The 23,113-nt window shown below is 43.3% G+C and overlaps 1 protein-coding gene across 5 annotated transcripts in view; it reads left to right on the forward strand.

Moving 5' to 3' along the window:
• The window catches only part of ADAMTS18 (ADAM metallopeptidase with thrombospondin type 1 motif 18), an 89,229-nt gene that overhangs the window by 13,740 nt on the left and 52,376 nt on the right, over positions 1 to 23,113 (forward strand). For 4 of the 5 annotated variants that reach the window (XM_077309768.1, XM_077309769.1, XM_077309770.1 and 1 more), the window contains one exon: positions 19,790 to 20,072. In XM_077309768.1, the coding sequence (XP_077165883.1) occupies positions 19,790 to 20,072 (283 nt within the window). Of the gene's footprint in view, positions 1 to 19,789; positions 20,077 to 23,113 lie in introns of all 5 variants that reach the window. The other variant, XM_077309772.1, reaches the window with a different exon arrangement.

Consider the following 23,113-nt stretch of genomic DNA (forward strand, 5'->3'; position numbering starts at 1 on the left):
AAGGGGGGGGGGGTGAGATGTTGGCTGTTAGTATCAATTCCATATGCTTTAAATTAGTCTAGTCCAAACCGCAGGAAATGTTTAAAGTTAATATTGTAATTGAAATGTTTCTTGTAGGTAATTTTTTTTAAGTCACAATGAAGAAAAGCTGCTAGCAGTATGGAATTGTGACAGATGAGAACGCTGGGAAATTTTCTAACTTAGGAAAGCAAGTTCTGAAGCATCGCACCTGTTTTGCTAAGAGGGCTTTCCTGGGCGGCGGGGAGGGGGTGGGGAGGCATGGGATGGCTGTAGCTGCTCATTTGCAGGCGCGGATAATGTGCTGCAAAGGAAATGTCCATACTGAAGCTTTGATATTCGTCCAAAAGTGGTGTCACTTGCATCCTGATCCCAACGGCCTTCCCTCGAAAGCTTGCCTCATTGGATAACTTGGGAGCATGGGTCTATCTGTTCGTTCCCTCGTTGCAAGGAGTTGTGCCTTGGTTTTTAAAAGTATCTGTGCGCATCTGTTTCTTGTGATAGGATTGGAAAGTTGGCTTTCCATTCGGCTTACATCCTAACAGATGGTTTACAAAGAAGACATCTAAGGGCGAGATGGTAAGGGTCTACAGGACTACACATGGTGTGGAGAAAGTGGAGAGAGGGAATGCTTTCTCCCTTGCCCTTTATCCTAGAACTTGTTGTCACCCCATAAGGTTGATGGGCAGCAGGTTCTGAGTTGACAATCCAAAGCACTTCTTCACTCAAAACCATTTTACAGCTCATCCACAGGGGATGGCTTCTTCATGTACATTGAGAGCCAGCTTGGTGTAGTGGTTAGGAGTGTGGACTTCTAATCTGGTGAGCTGGGTTTGATTCTGTGCTCTCCCACATGCAGCCGGCTGGGTGACCTTGGGCTTGCTACAGCACTGAGAAAACTGCTCTGACTGAGCAGTGATATCAGGGTGTCTCTCAGCCTCACCCACCTCACAGGGTGGCTGTTGTGGGAAGAGGAAAGGGAAGGCGATTGCAAGCCGCTTTGAGACTCCTTTGGGTAGTGAAAAGCAGCATATAAGAACTAACTCTTCTTCTGCTTCTGCTTCTGCTTCTTCAACAAACCTTCCAGGCTAATCATCTCACCAGATTTCAGAAGCTAAGCAGGGGTTGGCCCTGGTTAGAAATTGGATGGAAGACCACAAAAGACGTCCTGGGTTGCTATGTACAGGCAGGCAATGGCAAACCACCTCTGCTCATTTCTTGCCCTGAAAAGCCAATGGTCCTCCACAAGTTAGCTATGGCTGGACAGCATGTTCCATAACCACTCCCTCATGTTCACATGCAGAGGCAGGGATTGCCTTGTCAAGGAGGAAAATGGAGGTTGATCTTCCCCCACCCATTTTTTAAAATGGAAATCTGCTGCCAAACTGCTGTGGGGTGCGTGTTGCTCAGCAAAACTAAAATGGCTTGGGAGTGCCTTTTCCCAGCTGGGAGGGAAAGGGTTAAAGCCTCCCTCCTCCTGCCAAGACAATCTCCGCAGCTGTATTTGCAAATGAAAAGAGCATTGTTCAAAATATACAGGGAGGAAGCTATGGTGTGTGGCTAAGCCCTTTGTAAGAGGACTAGGCAACGTTGTGGACGATAGTTCCACCAGCGGCTATAAACCAAGATGGTTCAAGGACACTGCCATGCTCAAGGTCACCGCGCCCCTCAATGTTGGTTCCTGGCAGACAGCACAGGGGATACGCTTTTGCTTTCATGGAATACTTGCAGCTTTCTCAAGTCATCCGGTTGTCCACTGTGGGCACCCCTGTGGGCACCCTTGACTTGATCCAACAGAACTGTTCCTCTGTTTGTCAACTGTTCACATGAAAAATGCTCCAATGAACCAACCTTCAACTCTAAAGGACAGGGATTTTTGTTTGTTTGTTTAATTTTAAAAGACAGCTTGCGGATCAATTCTTTGTGATAGATCGGCTTACAGTTAAGCCTCATCCTTACATCTGGAATCCATGTTCCTGTATTTCTAAGAAAAAGAACTCTTTTGAGAAGAGTCTCGTGACATTACTTTCCTCCCATCACAACAATTTTTAGGGTTGTTTTTTTTTTTTTAATGAGAATATCAACATGTGTCTTCTCATCGTTTGAATATGCTGGCCCAGAAAATTAACATCTGAAAACAGCAGAACATGTCAAATAAGGGTACATTCAGACAACCATAATCCCTGGTATGGTGTAAGGACTTTTAAAGCTCAGCAGATAGCCTAAATCTTGTTGATGGTTTGGTTGCATTCGCCTACAAATGTACATTGAAAAATCCACAAGACTGGAGACCACATGGTTTGCATAATCAGAATAATAAACCTCATCATGAAAAATATTGGCATGTTTTTTTTTTAATCATAACATCCATGTGGTCTCCAGACTTGTGAATAGTTCAACATATGTATAATTGTAGGCCAGCAGATCAGAAAGAACAGATGAAAATGATGAGGGTTTTTTTTTTAATTTTTAAAAAATCACCTTGCATTTGGGGGGAAAATGATTTTGTCAATGTACCCTTAACGGATTTCTTTTTTTCTTACAATACTATCTGTGTGGTCTGCAGTCTTGTAGATCATTCATTATGTGGTTTAATTGCAAGCCAATACATTCAGCCAAACACATGGGATATCCTAAATATGCTGACGATGATCGTTTACTGGTTTTGTATAAGGAAAACAGAGCAAAAGAATAAAGAACATGAGACAGGGTGATCAGAATAACCTTTGTGTATTCATTTATCATCTGATTGTGGACATGGAATTAGGGTAATGGTAGGAGGAAATGATATTAAATGTGTTCGAGGATCAAGGTTGTACTCTGACTTTGGGTAGCGATCCTGATAAATCTCTAACTTTAAACCCTGACCTTGTTTACACAAAAACAGTTTGGAAGTCATGAAAGTGACTCTTTTTATATGGAGCTATAAGAGGTGGCCCCAGAACTCCTGGCCTGCCTTAACTTGGTCTGGATACAATCACATTTCTCATTCAGTCTCACCCAATTCTCCTTATTACTGTAGCTCTTAATCCATGCAGCTTTTGTATATCCGTCCTCTGACCCCAGCATTGCTTTTGGGGGGTGGGCAAAGGAAACCCTTTCTCCCTTTGTTATCAACAGAAAAGCCAGCTGCATCCAACTAGGGATATGCAACTTCCCCTATATTCCTGAATCCCAGCACCAAATCCCAATACCGATTTTTTTGGGTTCCCAGGTATTTAAAGCTGCCATTAGCTCCTGGGGAATTGATCTTTATAAGGCTTTCTCAACCAGGGTTTCTTGATGGCCCTGGAAGGGTATCCTGAATGGGTAAAGTTAATTATTTTTTTTATACTTTAAAAAATGTATCAAATGTTGATTGGGTGATAGGATCATATGTCAACTTGCCCTGCCCCCCCAATGGCCAGTCATGGGCTTGGAGGGGGTGAAAAGGTGAGGGGCAGTGGTAGGCGTGTACACAGCTATGCTTCCCAACTATATTCTGCAAGAAGCGGGGAGAAGTGAAAGGGAAGGTTTCGACCATTTGAACTGTAAAGTTTAAATGATTGGCAGTCGTTTCTGTCGTTCCATTTTACTTTATCCCCTTCCAAAGGGTGGGAAGCTAAAAGGATCACTGGAATTGCATTTGAAGGTGGGGGGGGGGAGTGAAAGGGTGGGTTTAAATGGCTGTTGGCCATTTAAACTTAACAACTGTTCAGCGACCTGGTCGAGCTGTTAAGTTTAAAGAGCTGATGGCCATTGCAGTGGTATAGCTGCAAAATATGCGGGAATAATTTGAAAAAAATGATTTGAATCAGTCAGCTATACTGGTAGCCGAAGCAGATTAGAGAATCTGTATTCAGCTTAGAACGACTGAGAAAATACCAGTATGGTATTTTTTTCAGTTAGGATGAACTGCGTGTTGCTTTTACCTCCTTATTTAAGCGGTTAGTAGTTAAAGAGATGGGGCAGGGTAAAAAGGTAAAGGTAAAGGTATCCCCTGTGCAAGCACCGAGTCATGTCTGACCCTTGGGGTGACGCCCTCCAGCGTTTTCATGGCAGACTCAACACGGGGTGGTTTGCCAGTGCCTTCCCCAGTCATTACTGTTTACCCACCAGCAAGCTGGGTACTCATTTTACCGACCTCGGAAGGATGGAAGGCTGAGTCAACCTTGAGCCGGCTGCTGGGATTGAACTCCCAGCCTCATGGGCAAAGCTTTCAGACGGCTGCCTTACCACTCTGCGCCACAAGAGGCTCTTTGGGGCAGGGTAGGGTGATATAATTCCAGGGAGGCTGGTTATGCTAAGGGCCAATGAACCCAAATAAATCACGCCACTCTTAACCCAAGTAAATCATGCAAATATCATATGATATCTGGATTGAGTGTGGTCTTTTGACAGGTGGGGAAGCAGAGAATCTTGATCTGGGTACATGTGGTGGCCCTAGGCACATCATGAAGCAGAGGACTTTGGAAATGCCCATATAAGTATGCCTGGCCCTTGATGCCTTATTTTTAGAAGACCAAAAACATGAAGGAAAATGATGATATGGAGGTAAACAGGTTGCAGAGTTGTGTGTATATGTGTGTGTGTGTGTGGGGGGGGGGCACAGCTTCCCATGGAAGAGCTTGCTAAACCAGGGCATGAATTTGCCCTTTGGTAAAACATTACAAAAAAAAAAAGAATCTTCATCCATGGACAGTCATGCAATAATATTTCTCCGATATTGTATCAATGCACATGCCTGCATTGTTAACCCAGTTTGGGAAAAAAACAGAATATATCGAACCCCATAACAAAGCTGCCCATGCTTTAGAATTAATTTTAGGAGTGAAAATCAGGAAGAGTTAAATTCTGGCTGTGTAAAGGAATAGGGGAAATTCACTCTCCTTTAACACACACATCCATACACGCACACCCCCATATAATTTCTGCCAAACAAGCAAGATTAAATTATGACACAGTTAAATATAGCCTATCATACTTTATACTGCCAGAAATAAATCACGTAGGCAGTGTGAAGTTGAAAAATACCTATGTACTCCAAGGTGTACCTTGAAGTGTCTGGGAGATGAATTGGAGCTGTTTGAAATCCATCTCATCTTTGCATCATGTTGGAATGTAGATCTGAAACATGCCCAGGTACAATTGACAGGTGAGGAGAGAGTTGGTTTTTTTGTAAGGTGTGGCTGGATCCTACTCTGGTAACTGTTGCAGGGCAAGCAGAAGCCTGGCAAAGGGGAAATCCGTTGTCAAATTAAGGAGTGCACAGCTGCCCAGTTCAGCCTCATATGGCTGAGCATGCCAACACGTTTGATGAGGTAAATTTAGAAGTTCCTGAGCAATTCTGATGCAAATTCAATATCAGAATTCTTCAGGGAAGTCCTCCACATCTAGAAGACCATAAGTAGAGCTCTGCTGTCTTAGTCTAATGGGTCATGTTCCAGAATTTGCTTCCTCTCAGTCAATGGAATTTAGAATACTGACATAAGAAGAAGAGTTGTTTTTTTATGCCAGTTTTCACAACCCAGAGGAGTCTCCTAGCAGCTTACAAACGCCTTCCCTTCCTCTCCCCACAGCAGACACCCTGTGATTGCCAGTCTTAGCAATCTGTGAGAATCTCCGATCTCTCACAATAATCAGGCTTCATTTAGGAAAAGAAAGCACTTTATTGAAGAGAAAACTATTTGATCATCATGTGGTCCTTGCTAAGACTGGAGATTTTACGCAAACCGAAAGCCCTCAGCCCCTCCCTGAGCCAAATAGGGCGTGAATGGCCGATGTTGATGTTCCCAGTCCACAGTGTAGAACTGATCTTAAGGCAAGGCCCATCTCTTTCAGCCACCTCAACTATAATAAGGATGAAATAAGCAACCTTTCAGGGTTGATTTGTAATGATTCAACATGGAACCATTGAACCCTAGAGTTGGAAAGGACCTCCTGGTTTGCAGAATCATAGAACCGTAGAGTTGGAAGGGACCTCCAGGGTCATCTAGTCCAAATCCCTGCACAATGCAGGAACTCACAGCTAGCTGCCTACCCTCCAGGGTCATCTAGTCTAACCCCCTGCAGAACACAAAATAGCTGTGAATTCAAAAATGTTGTAGACATTTATTGAGTTTCTTCATTGATTCCTTCACTTTTCTTCCTGATGGGGACCCAAAGTGGCTCATAACATTTTCCTTTTTCCCATTTCATACTTACAGCATCACTGGGAGGTCGATGAGGTTTGTGCAGAATCCTAAACCCACCCGTTACAATGTGCTCTTTTCCCAGCTTTGTGATTCCTTTCGACGGTAACCAAAGAACCCTTTGGTTCACTGGTGGTCTCGAAGACCATGCTTTGAGAACATTCCGTTCCAGGCAGTACGTTTTGGAAACCTTCCCCTCAGCGAAGGTTTTCATCAAGACATGGTATTCACGAGCATGAAACAAAATAATCGAATACATGTCTGCCATGTGGGAGTGGGGAGAAAAAGTTAAATGCTCACATCTCCTTCCTTTGGTTGCAGCCCATCCATCGACTTGTTTATAAACATATAAAACCAACAACTGGGGGTGGGGACGGAAAGGGAAGCAGGACCACTTGTAAGCTCCACATTCGCTTCTCCCATTTCATCATTTCCTCTCTCTCTTGGATTTCTGCAGAACACTGATCTCAATTATGTATGAAAGGAAAGCCAACAAGTGCTCCCACCCAGTGGATTGTGCACTTTGCACGACTAGCATCGTAAAACCAGCACACGTGTTTGCAGAGTCATGGCATGAAACTCATTTAAATGGGGCAGAGGATGGTATGGAACATGCAAGCATAAAGTGAATTCCTTCCTGATGGGGACCCAAAGTGGTTTATAACATTCTCCCCTTTCCCATTATACACTTACAGCATCACTGGGAGGTCGATGAGGTTTGTGCAGAATCCTGATCCCACCCATTACAATCTGCTCTTTTTCCAGCTTTGTGATTCCTTTCGATAGTAATCAGTGTGCATAACTGAACAGAATATAAAGGGTGTCCTGCAGGGGGTATTGGAGGAGACATATATTTAGCATAGATAGGATAGGGACTTCCTGGTTATTTTCTCATTATCTCCCCCTGCTTGGCTCAACAAGAAAATGCTTGCCTTTTCAGCACACTTCCCCCTGCTTGCCTCCAAAACAGCAGTAGTGCAATGGAAGAATGACTGCGGGCAACAGCTAACCATTTGTTAGGTCTCTCTCTTAGGTTGCTTCTCTTCTGGGGAAAAAAAAAGTATTTAAGCATCTTGGTGCTGCACTCTCTCTGTGTATTCAAATGCTGCCAGTGCTTATATTGCAGTGCTCAAACAGGTTAGAGTAGAATGATGACGATGCTTAATTTTTGGCAAGAATCAACTGGAACTTGAGCCAAGCATCTCTTTCCAATGGTGGTAGACTGTACCATCAAATCACAATTGACTAATGGTGACCCTGCAGGAGTTTCAATGCAGGTAGTAATAATAATGATGATGATGATGATGATGATGATGATGATGATGATGATTTCTGTATTGAGACTGCGGCTCTGATTGAGGCTACGTGCATGTCCTTAGGGCTAGGGATCACCATCAGGCTGATGTGCAGAACATAATGCCCTCTGGTGACTTATTGGGAGAGACAGTCCTTCAGATACACAGGTCCCAGATCACATATGACCTTAAAGGTCGGTACCAGAACCTTGAATCTGATCCAGACCACCACAGGCAACCAATGTAGCTGTTGGAGAGCAGATTGAATATGAGCCCTGCATGGGGTCGCCATGAGGACCCATACTGCTGCATGTTGTATCAGCTATAATTTCTCAATCAGGGCCAAGGGTAGTCCTGCTATTACGTCCTGGTTACTTTGGCCCTTGATGCCAAGCAAAATGATCTGGTATAGTGCTCATGGCACACTTGTTGGAGCTTGCCTATCCCTCCATTCAATTATTATTTGATTCACATTCCTGGAAACCATATGACGGACATCTGACTTGGTGTAAAGAGAATGTCCCTTGCCACTGAGGATCAGACTAGATGAGACACGAGTTGGTATGTTTCATTAGAAATCATCAAGTTCATGGTGTGACCTCATGGCAGTCATATGCTCTTAGTCTGACTCTACTGAGAGCATAACATCAGGGGAGGGGGGGGAAGATCCGTTGGTCACCCCAAAGGATACTGTCGGTCATACTATTGGGGTTAGCAGCCCGTTGTCCCGCTGATGTAGATAGCTTGGGGTCAACTAGGTATGGTAATGAGCAATTGTCAACCAGATCTCCCTCACCAGAACGAATATACAAATGGCAGGTGGGTGGCGATGACTGGTTTGCCTTGGGACCATGATGGTGCGGGACTAGGTATTCATCCTTCCTCTTCCTCCATGACTCTTTCCAATTTAAGTTCTACTTACCTACAATGGTAAAGGCACAGGGATCGGAGTCTTTGGAGAACCACAAAAGGAGCTCTATTGTTGGACTCAGTATAAGGCAGCTTCCTACGATCATTTATGGTGGGTACATATTAGCCCCCGGTAGGAAGGTGAATTTATTTCCCAGGGTATCATTGCTGTCATGGTAGTTTCATGAGTCTTGTGTTTCTACGGCTGACGGCTGATATCCGTCTCTTAGCCTAACACCATAAAGGCGGGTTTTTATGGGGTTTGGCTCAAGAATGTGTCATTTTTAAAAACAGACAACATTATGATTATTCGGTTGTAGTTTCACAGGCATGCTTTGTGCCTGGGGATCTGTTTGCGATTAAGACCTGGATGTTTATGTGGTTCACTACATATCTAAACGTTACAGTTGTTCTTCAGGCTTCCCAGTACTGCCGAGAAACCCTGCGGGGGGGGGGGGGAACCCCGGAAGGGATGGGACTTTAAACCTGTTGATCTTTAACAGACAGCTGCTAGTCTGGAATTTAGATTTAAGACGGTTTGACTGCTATCAAAGGAAGAATGAAATTGACTGCTTCATCACCGTTTAATATCAGAATGGGATTCAGATGTGCCAAGAATGTTTTCTCTACTTAAAACAGGGACTAAGCACCCATGCAAGTTTTTTTTTTTTAATTTGTGAAAATTGTAGTGTGACTCCTCAGAACCCTTCTCCGATCCCCTCCTCCCAACTCCTCCCCTGCTTCAATAGCATAAATTCTTGGGGAGGGCAATCAAAGCACAAAATGTTTTCAAAGAGGACCAGGATATGAATCCCAAAATTCATAAAAAAAACAAATCAATTTTTGACTTGCTATGCTGGGCTCACCGACCTGACTTTGCAGGAGACATTTACACGACATAGTGCTGGGGACTTATTTCCCGATCCTAAAACTGTAAGGTTCCCAGTTGATTGGGACTGTGGGGTAGGGGGAGAAGAGGTTTCAGTCTTCCTGCATCTTGCTCTATTTCCCCAACCCCAAAAGTCCCCAGAAAGTGGTATTTACCTTATTAGGAGTCATGTGTGTGTTGGTGGGCTTCATTCCTAACACTGAAAGCTCCATGTTGCACCAGGGGACCAGTCTGAATTAGAGTCCTACATGGCTGGTGTTAAATCTATGGGTCCAAGGAAGCTTGGACCACCGGGAGTTCATTCAATTCTTTGTTAGGGTCTCAGCATCGTGATATAAGTGGCAAAACTGAATTAAGAACCCCTGAAAACCTCCAACTTGTATACAAACATGAACAATGGATCTTCCTGCCAGTGAGAGCTATTGGTCAATTTCGGTTTAAATTGACTGGATCCTGCAGACTGGATCTAGCAGCGCATTGCATTGCCTTCTTCGATCCTGCCTCGGACCTCAACTTGGTCCTCGGCAGAACCGCTGACACAACCGTTGGAATCCCAGGGTTGCTCTGCAGAGACAGCCAATGTCAAACCCCCTCTGAACGGGTTCACCATAAGTCAGCTGTGACTTTACAGCGAAAGAAGAAAAGGGAAAAGTTGGAAAATGATTTCCCAGTAATGTGCTGTGTGACTTACTGCTTCACAGTCAGGTCAGCGAACCCTGAAAGAATGCGTCCAAAATAAGAAGGGATTGCATTTTATCCAGAATGGCGGGGAAGAAAATAGAAAAGACAAAGAAACACATTGGTAAAAATGTATAATTTCAGTGATTTTGCAAGTTGAGAAAAAAAAGAAGGCATGGGCCTAAGGGAATTTCTGTTTATGTGTTCCATGGTCCCCACTTCCAAATAACTGGCTGGAATATGATTTGCTTAGGATAGAAATGAGTGTGGAAGATGGGGGGTGGCTTTACAATAAGTGTGGCATTTACAAACTGTAGGGATTCGAGGGGGTACCCACAGCTTTTCAATGCCCCTAGAGACAGAGGAAAAGGATAGGGAAGACAGCCAAGTCAGGACTGGCAGCCAGTTCCTTTCCTTGGCTTGGAGGCCTCTTCAGGAACAATAGCCTACTGAAAAACCTGCGCTTGTGTGTGTGTGTGTGTGCGTGGGTGGGGGTACATACTCAGGAACCAGGTAAAAGGAGGCAGGAAGTGAGCATGGGTGAGAAGCTACATGTTAAAGGAGAGAAAGCTGAAAAAACAGATATTCCGAGGTTTTTCATAGCCAAAGAGGAACCGTTAAGACCAGAAGGCACTGGGTACATGAAACCTGCTTGTGTCTGGTTAAGGCCAAAGGGCAACCATAGCTCACCTCTTTCCCATTCTCATGTAGATGAGTAATGAGTTGGTTGCTTCTGTGGCATTTACTCATGTGGACAACTTGCACCAAAATAGCAGTGCTGATATCTGGTCTTGTACCTGAGGGTGCTGTGGTGCCCACTTGCTTTTTCCCCCTGAAAGCATCTCTTCCCTCAAAGCTCAGGTTGCCAACCTGGAGATCTCAGATTACAACTGATCTCAAGTGATAGAGAACAGTTCACCTGGAGAAAATGGCTGCTTTGGAAAGAGAATGCTATGACAGTCCCTCCCCTCCCCAAATCCCACACTCCTTAGGATCCACCCTCCAAATCTCCAGGCACTTCCCAATCCAGAGCTGGCAACCCCAAGCAAATAGTTAATTGGAGCAGGATGTGCTTCGGAAGAGCCCAGGAGATGATGATCTTTGTGTCTATATGGAACATTCATTTAGACACAGATGCCTCCATTGTATGAGGTTGGCTGGCCTGGAACATCGCAACCTTCTGTGGAAGCTCACATTTTGGGATTGGCCCTACCTCCATGGCAGTTATTTTTTGTGTTATCATCCAATATTGGTTCTCAATGTTCCAAAACAAAAATGCCAGGGGCCCAATGAATTTGGACACCTATGTGGCACAGGCTTTTGGTATCTGTCTTATAGGATCTTATTATAGTATCTCACTTGTGGTATCTCCTGTAGCTGGAGCCCTGTGAAGAGCACGTTTCTCAGTCTTGTGGAATGCATAGTTCCATAGATGCCTTTAGAGATCTGAAAGTGCTTAATTGCAAGTTGGGTTTCCTTCATTTGCAGGGAAAAAAAACATTGGAACGGAGCAGAGAGAGAGAGGGGGGGGGGATGATGCCATGACAACAGATTTGCAACTCTGTTTGTAGGAGCGTGTGCCTCTGGTTAACAACATAGGCATGAGAAATGGTTGTTGAAAACCAGTGCCTCTCCCCATGACTTTTGTTCATGCAGAACCCATAATCTAGCCCTTTAGGAGATCAAAGGGGATAGTCCTTCCTCCCCTTTTCACCAATAGAAATGCTGGTTCGATCCAACCTCATGACCTGATAGCCTAACTGCCTTTCCAGGATTAAGCACAGCTGTATAAGGTCTTGATTGTGATTGGGAACATGCAGTGGATGACAGCAGGTTTCAGTTTTTCTTCCCCTTACAGAAAACCTGTAAAGAAATTAGATTGGTTCCTATGTCCCCCTCCACCCCCACTTAAAAGCCCAGGGAATGGAAATTTCAGCAAAGAAAACTCCAAAGGACGAAAGAGTTAAATCCATCCTTCCTTCCCTAACTTGTTCTGTTCCGAACTGGGTCTGTGCACACCTGTAACGTGCCATTGCAAAGCTGGCAAGAGATCTGCGATCTCCGTCACGTCTCGTTTGACCCCGAGATCACCCAAGATTAAAGTATTTGCCTTAAACACCGCATTTGTTTTGCAGCTCAGTCGACTCCCTTTCCAACAGTGGCTATATTGATGGGGTTTATCGCCGTCCTCTTTGACAAGCCGTTCGGTATCACTCACCTCTATTTTCAGATTTCCTCATCGGTTCTTGTCGGTGCATGAGCGACAGTTCAAACACGCAAGCGATTCCGCACACTCTCTCCCCTCAGCGGAACAAGTAAAGCATTAGAGAACTCATGCAATAATCCCACTGCTTCCTGTTTGCTTTGTGGGACAGTTTTGGAACTGTCATTGCTAATAAAATAGTGAGACTCCCCCACTCCTGCATTCACAGAGCCTGATTTCAACACACACTCAGCACCCAACTATCAAATCAATCTTGGGTTCAAGCTAGAGGAGACACTGGAAAATCCATGCATGGATTTCTAACCCGCATTCATGTTACTTGTTCAATAGCAATGGGAAGGAGCACTAATTGAGGTGGGGGCTGCTGTGTATGGCTGAGAAATTTACTCTTTTCTGCCATTCTATTTCCCCCAAGTTCAAATTAATTTTTAAATTTATGTCCTGGTTTCCCCTTCCCCCATGGGGAATCGAAAAGGTTTACAAAACAAACATAATGTCCCATTGAGAGTTATGATCTCAAAAGGAGAGGGAAAGCTTTCTGAATCTCCTTCTCTTTGTTACTAGATCTTGGCTATGACTCAAGAGCCAAAAACACAAGAGCCTTTTAACTCATGCCCTTGTGTGTGCCCATCTATGTTTGCTGGATCAGTTATCTTTGAGAAACACGCAGTACTTTGAGACACATGCAGTGCAAGACACATTGAGAGCAAGTCTTGCATGAGGCCCTGTGGACTGGTACAAAGAAACTGGGCACCTTTTGGCTCCAAGGCAGGTGTCAAGAAGACTCTGTTTAAGATGTTCGGCAGGGTTAGGGTTGCCACCTGAGCCACCTGGCAGGAGCCAAAATGGAGTGGGAACCACACTGTGCTGAAGCCACTGTAACGCTTCTTGCACAAGACGAGAAGTGACGTCACAGTATTGGGACAACACTCTAGGATTCACCTGAAACGCTAGATTTGGGTGGACTCATAGTTTCAGTTAAATCCTGGAGCATTCCCCCAGCATAGTCACTTCCAGGATCACTAGGATGATGTTTTCTCCCCAGAGTTTGCTCCTGCTGAACCCCTGGACCTAGCTATCCTAAGTGTGTAAGTAAGAAGAAGCAAGAAAGTCTAGTACTTTGAGTTCCTGCTCTCTCTCTCTTTCTCTCTCTCTCTCTCTTTCTCTCTGTAATGCAAAGAGGGGGAAAAATCCCCCTTAGGATATGGTTAGTCGTGAGCACGTAACAGCAAAGCCGCTCTATGTACGATCTTAAAATACGGAAGCAAGTATAATTGACCGAGTCCAGGAAATGGATTAAAATGCTGCATCATTGCTACATAACGATGGAAACAGGATGGTACGGAGATGTTTTTAAAAGATTCGGTCAACTGCCAAAGTACAAAGACACCATTCAGCACACGCTCGCCTCCGTTCCTATCTGAATAATTAAAAGGAAGACCCCGCCTTGTTACCTTGCTTTAACCATTGCCGAACGTTCAGAAATAGAACTCATTCTTGTGGCGCTAACATGAGCCGAGTGGTCTTGTAGCTGGAGAACAAAATGGTTGTTTGAAGCGTTGTCTCCCTGAAGCGCCTTTAATTTGCGGGAGAACCAAAATGCTATGTTGTACAAGCCAGTTTAGCATTGTAAGTTTACAAATATATAGTCTGCATGAAAAGTGTATCATTATGCATTTAAAACAAAACAAAATACAACCCTTCCCTATCCTTTTCCGAGCCAGGAATTTTAAATCATTTGTCAGTTTTTGCAAGGGGAAAAAAGGAGTTGCTGCAAGACAGCTGTGCCTATCGATGAAATGTTGTTGATTTTGCTCCCCTCCCTCCGCCAAATCCACTCCTGATTTTATCTTGGTCAACTTATATTCCTTACCAGACTTTTCTGAAGTCTCTGCCCAATCAGGTCTGTTGAAAGTGTGGCACCGAAGACCTCTTCTGACACCATTTCCTTAAAATGGAAGCTACTCTAACAGGGTCCAAGCCTTTTGGGTAATAGGAGAAGCCTAGGGTCATATGAGTAGAGCTTACCAAGGGCAGCCATCCCATGCCAGCACTGCTTCTCTCCAAAACAGGACAGTGTTAGCACGAGGAGGAGAAGACAATAGACAGTCCAAGACTTGGCTGGGGAGAAACCATAGCTCAGGAGTAGAGCATCTTCTTGACACATAGAAGGTCTATCTCTGGTTTAATCCCTGACATCTCTAGTTAAAAGGATCCGGTGTTAGATGATGGGAAGGACCTCTGCCTAAAACCCTGGAGAGCCACTGCCAGTCTGAGTTGACAAATGTGATGGACCAAAGGGCTGATTCAATACAAGACGGCATCATGGTTATCTTCCTTCCCTCTTCATTCCTTCCTAGTAGCCATATGTTGGCAACGAAGGATGTTATGAAAAGGAAGCAACTGTGACCACTGCTGTAGCTTCATTCATGGAAGAGGGAGAAGGGAAGAATGGCTGGCCTGAGAAGCTGACCTGGGAGGAAGGAGAGAAAGACAAAAAAATGTAAATGGATTTAGGGAAGTCCAGATGTGTATTGTGGTCAACAGTGTGCTTTTCTTGCCATAGTTTTTCCTTTGCTGATCTTAGTATTGGGATCTTTGGCTTGGTATATTATTTAATGAAGCTCAAGACATCTTTGACCAGATCTACTGGTCCATCCAAAGCCACTTATGTCATCGCCCAGAGAGAAGATTTACTGTCTGAAACCTTGCACTACTTAACTTGATTCATTTAACATGAAGTGTAGCTTGTTGGTCAGATTGCCCTCTTATGGCCGAAGGTTCGGATTTCATGCCGTTGCCATTCATACCTCATTACGTGTATCTGGATTCTGAATTTCTGGTACCTTTTAAATGCATATTGATGAGCTGTTGCTTGTAATTTGATTAACACGTCATGAACGTGGCTTTATGCAGCTGTGAAATGCATTGGCTTGCTGCATTTGGAGGGGGGGAAGAGCTTTCTACCTGATTCATGGCCCGTTTGCATGCAACATGGACAAGACGGCAACCTGTGCAGGTTAACTGTGCTGAAGAACTTTGGGGGTGCATCATCTGACTCTGAAAATAGGGTTGCCAATTCCCTGTTCATGGGGAAGGTCAACTTTTAGGGAAGGGAGGGAATGCAGCTGAGATGTGATAGCATAGGGTCCTCCTTCCAACGCTGCCATTTTTTACAAGGGAAATTATCTCTGCAATCTGGAGATAAGCGGTAAATCCGGGAGAACTCCAGACTCAACTAGAGAAGAGCAGCTCTATGAGAAAATGGCCCAGTGGCATGGGTACAGATGCCACAAGATTGAGTGGCCTGCTTGTTATTCTGTAGGCCATGGCAAGGTAAGCGGTGGTTAAGTTTTCAGGTTTCCATGTAAGTCAGTGCAAAGCATGCTTCTCTCATTGTTACGATCCCTTCATATATGTATTCAGTTGGTGATTTTCTTTCCATTCTATACTTCAGTATATCATCCTATGCTCCATTCCTCCTGACTTTGTATAATTAAGTCCAGAACTGAGTCATGAGCAGTTGGCCACATTATTTTCCAGCTCTTTCAGTATCTTTTTATAGTGTCATTGATGCACATGTGCAGATTACGAAAACATTCCCCAAGAGACCAGTAGTGGAATATTGGTTGATAAAAGTAAAAGGATTGCATCAATTGACTTTATTACAAAAAGATTCAAGATGTGCAAAGGATAACTAGACAATGGGATGTTGTGATTTCAAAGATGGAAAGGCATATGTAAAGAGATAATTGGTTGTCTAATGAGAGTGCTATAATTGGACAGTTGCTCTTTATTGTGCAATAACTTTATTGGTTTACATACATTACATACATTGCGGTGGTATTTCAGCTAGTTTGTTCATTGTTTTCATTCCTTTGTTTGGCTATATGTACTCTGTTGTATAAACAAAATTAAAAGAAAAGAAAACATTCCCCGAGAAACAATCTACTTGCGATCCTGTATAGACATCAAGATTGTTTTTTTTCCCCAGTGTTCAGCTGATAATTAACATGCATATAATACGGAAGAGCCTTGATATAGTAATTTGTGTGATTTCATCATTGCTTGACCAGTGGGCATGGATCTTTAATGGGTGAGTGATGCAAAACGACTGAGAGAAAACTATGATAATTTCTGTAGGGGCAGCATTTCTAAACGGAAAAGAAATAGAACCATGAAACCTGCACCTGTTCCACTTTCTAAAACAAAACCAAGTAATCCAGAACTGTGAAACAGGGAGAAAATTAGTTGATGGAAATTTCAGAAGCTACTGCATGCCGTAGTTTTCCAATTTAAAGCAAGCACATGGGTGAAAATGCTGCTGGAATATAATTTATTAGTGTTTTTCAGGTACATTTGGTTATCTTGGTAATATTTGAGATTCTTTGACATTCTGAATATCTATTTGTAAAAAGTGCTAGAAATACTCAGGAATAGCCAAGGGGCTGGTATTTGGGGCTGGTATTTTAAGGCCCCATGGTTTTCTTCAGTTGGTTGTGTTGGGTTTTCAACACTGTCCCTTACTTCATTAGTTCTGCTAGACATAGGCTCTGTTTGGCTTCCATGATTTGACACCGGATCTACTTGGTTTGCAACAGTGTCACTTGCTTGTTGGTTCTAGTGGGATTCTCTTTTTGACTGGTTCTGTTGAGCTTGCAATCACAATGACCCTGTGTTCTACTGGGATTCTCTGGTTAGATGTTGGTTCTCTTGGTCTTGTTGGTTCTGTTTGCATTTGGAGGCCTTTGGCTATTTGTGGTTTTGGCCTTTGGCTATTGGCTTCTTTGCCCTGGAGAAAGCATAGTCCCCCCCCCAAGCAAACTATGGAGACAAACAGAATATCTGTGGGCAACTTGTTCAGGGGCATGTGGTATTGGATTCCATAATCTGATGTACTTAAAACCTGGTGGGCCTTTAGCCAACAGGCAGGGCTAGGATCCTTGCAATTTTGGCATTATATGCTTGAAAAACAGTTACTTCCCCCCCCCCCTAACCCTCCCAGAATGATTCCCCCATTAAAATTCTGAAAAAAAAAACCTAAATACAAATCCCAAAATGGTATGAAGGAACTCAAATAACAAGAGTGCTGCTACTTCTACAAATCTGAAAAAAATGTCATTTTTTTTTCAGGTGCACATTCTTAATCCTCTTTTCAGAAAGAACTGCCACTAATCCATGTGAAGAGCAGCGTTATACAATCAATCAATCAATCAATCAATCAATCAATCAATCAATCAATCAATCAATCAATCAATCAATCAATCAATCAATCAATCAATCAATCAATCAATCAATCAATCAATCAATCAATCAATCAATCAAAATATAGAAAGAAAACGAATAGACCGCTTTAAACAGCACTCTAGGGCCAGAGCTGACTAGCTGGCAAAGGCAGCAATCCTGGGAACATTTTCTCAGGAGTAAGCCCCATTCAGTAACATGGGACTTACTTCTGAGCAGACCTGCACAGGCTTTTCCCATAGGGATGATGAAACCCCATGCAGAGCTCTCTTTAGAGATGACATACAGCTCTGTTTAAAGACCTGAATCTAGTAGCACTTGCAACCTGCAAGCTGAAGAAAAAGGCACAGGTTATCTGATCAGCCAACAGAATTTTATTCTTATCTGGAGTGAGTTTCAGTTTCTTGGCCCTCAATCATTCCTACATTCAAACATAAACTCAGGACACCTACAGAGGAAGTCCACTTCAGTGAAAGGAATCCCTCTCAGCGGCATTTCATGTAAATTATGCTTCCTCCAGTATTTCAATAGGGCATCTCTATTGAGCGTTTGGTGATGTGCACATTTATGATCAATGAGAAGAAATGGCAATTTATCTGCTAAGAATTCTTTCATCAGTTCACAGCCCTAATCAGAAGCTCCTGATACATTTCTGGAATTCTTCAAATGGCGGGGCATCCTGGACATGTTTGGGATGACAGTGAGGCAAGTTCTGCATCGCAGGCAGGATCTCAAAAAGAAAATATGGACGATTCCGTTCCATATGGTTCAAATCACTTATGTAATGAATCCTGTAGGAATAATTTCAGATGTTGGAAACCTTTAAAATGGCAAAATAAAAACCAGATTGACTGCGCTTCGTTTTCTTTCTATATTTTCCCAATAGGAGTACAATCCGTCTGCAGATACCCGGTTACTTTCTTGACTCCTAACTGCGCATGAATGGCGTTGTTTCTAAATATCTGCTGACATGAATCATAAGGATTAAAATATCACTTTGACCCCGTCAGGGAGATTCCTTTTGCTCGTGCTTCTTACGCGATTGGCCGGTTTGAAGCTTAGCTGTTCACTGAACAAGGGCAAGCAAGTGAATGAAGTTATTTCCAAAGATCAGCAGGTTTCAAGTCCTTGTTTGTTCACTGACAGCAAGAATCTGGACTGATGGGACCGGGCTGGACTTTGTTAATTCCTTTTGAAATGAGAAGAAACGTTATGTTCTTCGCTCATGTGATGAGGAAGTCGTTTCAGAGGAAGTCGTTTCAGGTCCACCTTGTGCAGCTGGACTACACGATATTGTTTGCGACAAGCTAAATTGACGTGATCTCATCTTGCCCTGAGTTTCTCAAGGCTCCTCACATGAGGCGTCCGGGCATCCCACTGCAGCCATTCAGGTTGCAGCTGTTGCTATGGCGACTGCAGTGCTTCGGCTCAGCTGGGAGGTTGGGAGGACAATCCTGCTGGGAGTCTTATGAACTGATGGGTGCTTTCGAGCGTGTCAGCCTGGATCCTGTGCTTCAAAGATCCAACTAGTAAATTCTACAACAGGGGTAGTCAAACTGCGGCCCTCCAGATATCCATGGACTACAATTCCCATGAGCCCCTGCCAGTGTTTGCTGGCAGGGTCTCATGGGAATTGTAGTCCTTGGAGGGCCGTAGTTTGACTACCCCTGTTTTCATTCAAAGCTGTTACTTTGAACAACGGGAAGATACTATCAACAGACTCTTGTCAGCAGTCCTTTTTGTAGAGTTCAGCTGCTGTAATGCAAGAGGGTTCCTTTGGTTGCCCCAGGACGGTGTCTTTGCTTGGGAATGAAGCACTTCCTATAACACTGTTGACAGGCATGGTTTTATGGGAAGGAGGGACTCTCGCAACTGAGCAATTTGCGTTGGGGTACCCAAACCTCTTGATACAGCTGCTTCTGATGATTCAGTTGAACATAAGCCACAGAGGCCGACATCTGGTTAGAAATTATTTGGGATAGGGCTCACCCCAATCAGGATCATGTCAGCCCTTGCAATAATGTCGCCCCTCTACAGGGGCCAGATTTTGAAGGATATAGAAATACATCGCGAGAATCACTTTTATTGTAACGGCAAAAAAAAAAACTTGCAAGAGGGGGACTTAGGTCAAATCAGGGCATGCTGTTCTCACAACTGAAATCCCATCACAATTCTGCTGTTGCTATTTGTCCTACAGAGTTAAATAGTACCGAGGAGATGAACAGTTTTCATTAGGAAAGTGGGACAGAGGAAAGCATTTCATTACCCTCCTTTTGCACTATGGCCCTAGTCTTACCTCCAGTCTAGCAAACATATTATAACTTTCTCTCTCTCTCTCTTTATTTTGTCTTTATTTCTTTAGTCAGGTTTGATAAGGACACGGGAGAATGACTTCCTCATATCTCCATTACCTCAACACCTAGCACAGGAACACAACTACACGGCACCCGCTGGACACCATCCTCACGTATTGTATAAACGGACAGCCGAGGAGAAGGTTCACCGGTACAAAGTAGATTCAGACCCCCATCACTTTCCCCCTGGCCATGGCAGAAATCACCCTGCCCACAAGGCTCACATTCAAGCGAACGATTACCATCATGGAAGGTTTCAAAAGCAGCATTTTTGTGGACGTCGCAAGAAATGTATGTAAGGAAACTTTCTCTCTCTCATTTCTTTTTTTTTTTACCTAGCAGCTCTTAGTTTACTAGATGCTTGCTGTTGCCTTGGGTTGCCTTGGGTTGCAGTCACTGCATTGGTGATGACCGCATGTTGTGGAAATTCCTGGCTGAAAAGGACAATTTTTAAAATTTCTCTCAGGGCTGATACCAGAGCATAGGGGATAGGATGAGCACAGGAATGTTCATGATAAGCAAATGTTCCCTCTTGGGATTTGTTTTTATTTAACTTCATATTTATATAAACAATTTTGGCTCTGAACTTTTTACTCTAGTCTCCTAGATTAGGTTGCATCTGTGTGCTCAAATTTGCACACACAATATATTTGTATACATACAGTATATGTCATTTGTATGTATATGCATAGTGTACATATAATATATAATTCTTTTTTGTCGTCCCAAAAATAACACTGGAGAAGGCATATGTCATGCAGGGGGAAAAAATGAGATACAGAAATAGAAAAATCGTGCAACAACGAATAACTGTGGGTTCCATCTGCACGTAAGAATAGCCTAGTCAAAATTGGCTTGTGGTGGGTTACATCAGAAGAAAATCTGGCTGACCTCACAGGGCTGTTGTTGGGAGGATAGAAAGAAAGCAAGGAGAACTAGGGTGGCTTTTTTGGGTTTTGATTGGAGAGAATGGTGGAGTATCAATGAAGTAAACAAACAAACCAATAATCAATTAAGCGTAGAGTTCCGTCTTTTCTTTCTCGATGTTAGTATTTCTCAAAATAGGCCTTTTTTTTAAGTTTAGCTCTTTGATCAGGTTTGAAACAGGACCTTGCTCTACTTTTTATTTTCTTTAATACAAGCTTCATTTAACTCATATTTGGAACACACACAACAAAATGGAAGGGGGGAATTAGCATTATGCCACATTTAGAACAGAGGGCTCAGTTTCCTCCCTTCTTTCTTCTCTGTAATGATTTAACTCAACATGCAGCTTTTATGGAATGGGCATTAGTCAGCAATCTTTTGAAAGCCGGTCATCCCAAGGTACATAATTACAGAGCGGGCATGCCAGTCAGCTCATATTTAGCAAGTCAAGGTTGAGTAACGCTGTTTCTTCTTAATAACTCTTTTCTTAACAGCAGCAAAGACAAGACTAATCTCAAGGCCAAGATGGCTGAGAAAAGCTCCCTCCATGTGATTGAGCTGTATATTTCAGGGAGAATGTATGATCTTAGATTCCCAGCTAAACAAATATTTTATTCCGCACAATGAGAACAAGCCGTTTGCTTTGTGGGTCTTTTGCTTGCAAAAGAAGCTTTCCAGGTTAAAATTTCTTTGTTTTCCCTTTGGAGTGAATATTAACAGTTGGTATAAGTAAATATACTCGTCCTGGCTCTGAAGTCCAGGTTGCCAACCTCCTGGTAAGTCCTGGCATTTCCCCAGAATTACAACTGATCTCCAGACTACAGAGATCAGTCATTTCAGAAAGTGGATTTTACACCATCACATAAAGATGAGCTCCCTCCCCCTGCCCAAATTCTGCTCTTCTCAAGCCTCCTGGAATTTCTCAACCTGGACTTGGCAACCCTATCTGAAACTCAGATGTTTAGAACAACTGGACTGCCATAAATAACATGGGTTATTGAGTGTGTTGACATTTTTAAATTTATTTATTTATCTATCTATTTATCTATTTATTTATGTTCATACTTTTATACTGCCCCTCATGACAAATCGTCTCAGGGTGATTTACACATAAAACCCAGTAAAATACAGTATAAAAACCCATAAAACCCCCACTTATACAAGAATTAAAAATAACATCAAAAGGAAGATGACGGCATTCATTGACCCAATAACTGTTCCAGCCAGATCAGCATATGTTCCCCTAATCCTGTTTGGCATCTGTATCCCAATTATTAAACAAAGATGTCCTCCTGCTCATGGAAGGAGTCATGCTGGAAGTGGTTGGGAAAGCACTGAGTTAAAATAAGCATTGTAGAATGCCCAATGCGTTGTAGAGTTGCCAACCTCCAGGTGGAACCTGGTGAGCTCCCAGAATTAAAATGAATCTCCAAACCACAGAGATCCATCCCCATGGAGAAAACAGCTGTCTTGAAAGGTGGAGTCTATGACATTATATTCCTTTCCTCTCCAAGCCTTGCCTTTCCCAGGCTTGCCTCCCAGATCTTCAGGAATTTCCCAACCCAGATTTGTCAACCCTACTGTGTTGTGATCCTGCCAGGCTTTATGGCTGAATGCCAGGTGGGTGCGCCATGTGGTGAGTCTTTCTTACCCAATCATTGCCCTTGCTTCCATCTAGATGTTATGCTTGGGTAGGAAAGCTTCCCTTCATTGGTTCTGTTGTAGTTATGTGCAAAGCAGACCTGGTTTGACTAAGAAATGCAGTAATCTTCTCTCCATGGTGGCTTTTTCCATTGAGACTGTAGCAAAATGGCCATCAGAGGCTGATGGCCCATGATGCTGATATGGTACAAACCAATAATAAAACAGCTGAGCATTGGAGAACACTGGAGGGTTGGAGAGCATTGGAGAGAGTGTTCCCTGCTGCTGAGCTGTTTTGTGCTTTCTTGTGTAGTCCCTTTAAACTCAGCTGTTTTTCATGCTTTCCATAAACCCAACTTAAACCCTGATTTAAAGGTCTGATTTCAAGAGCAGATCCGTGTAAAGTGCCTTGCAGTAATCTAACCTCCGTACTACTGTGTCATGGACCCAAGTGAGGCAAAGTAAAGGGCTACCTTGCAGATCATATTTATGGAACAGGAAATGAAAGAGGAGACATTGTTCAGTATTGTTCAGGGGAAAATGTCTTAAGAGGAAAAGGTTCAATAGCCACTTTTTTCAGAGTTCTACCCCCCCAAAATGTTTTAGCTTTTTTACCCCAATAGTGTTTTCACGTCTCGGGCAGCTTCTAGGGTCACCAATGAACAGATAGCACCTAGAGTTCTCCTGCTATTACAATATAGGACAATATTCATTTCCCCTGGAGAAAATGGCTGCTTTGGAGGGTGGGCTATTTGGCGTTATCC

Source organism: Paroedura picta, chromosome 14 (genome assembly GCF_049243985.1).
Source record: "Paroedura picta isolate Pp20150507F chromosome 14, Ppicta_v3.0, whole genome shotgun sequence".
NCBI lineage: Eukaryota > Metazoa > Chordata > Lepidosauria > Squamata > Gekkonidae > Paroedura > Paroedura picta.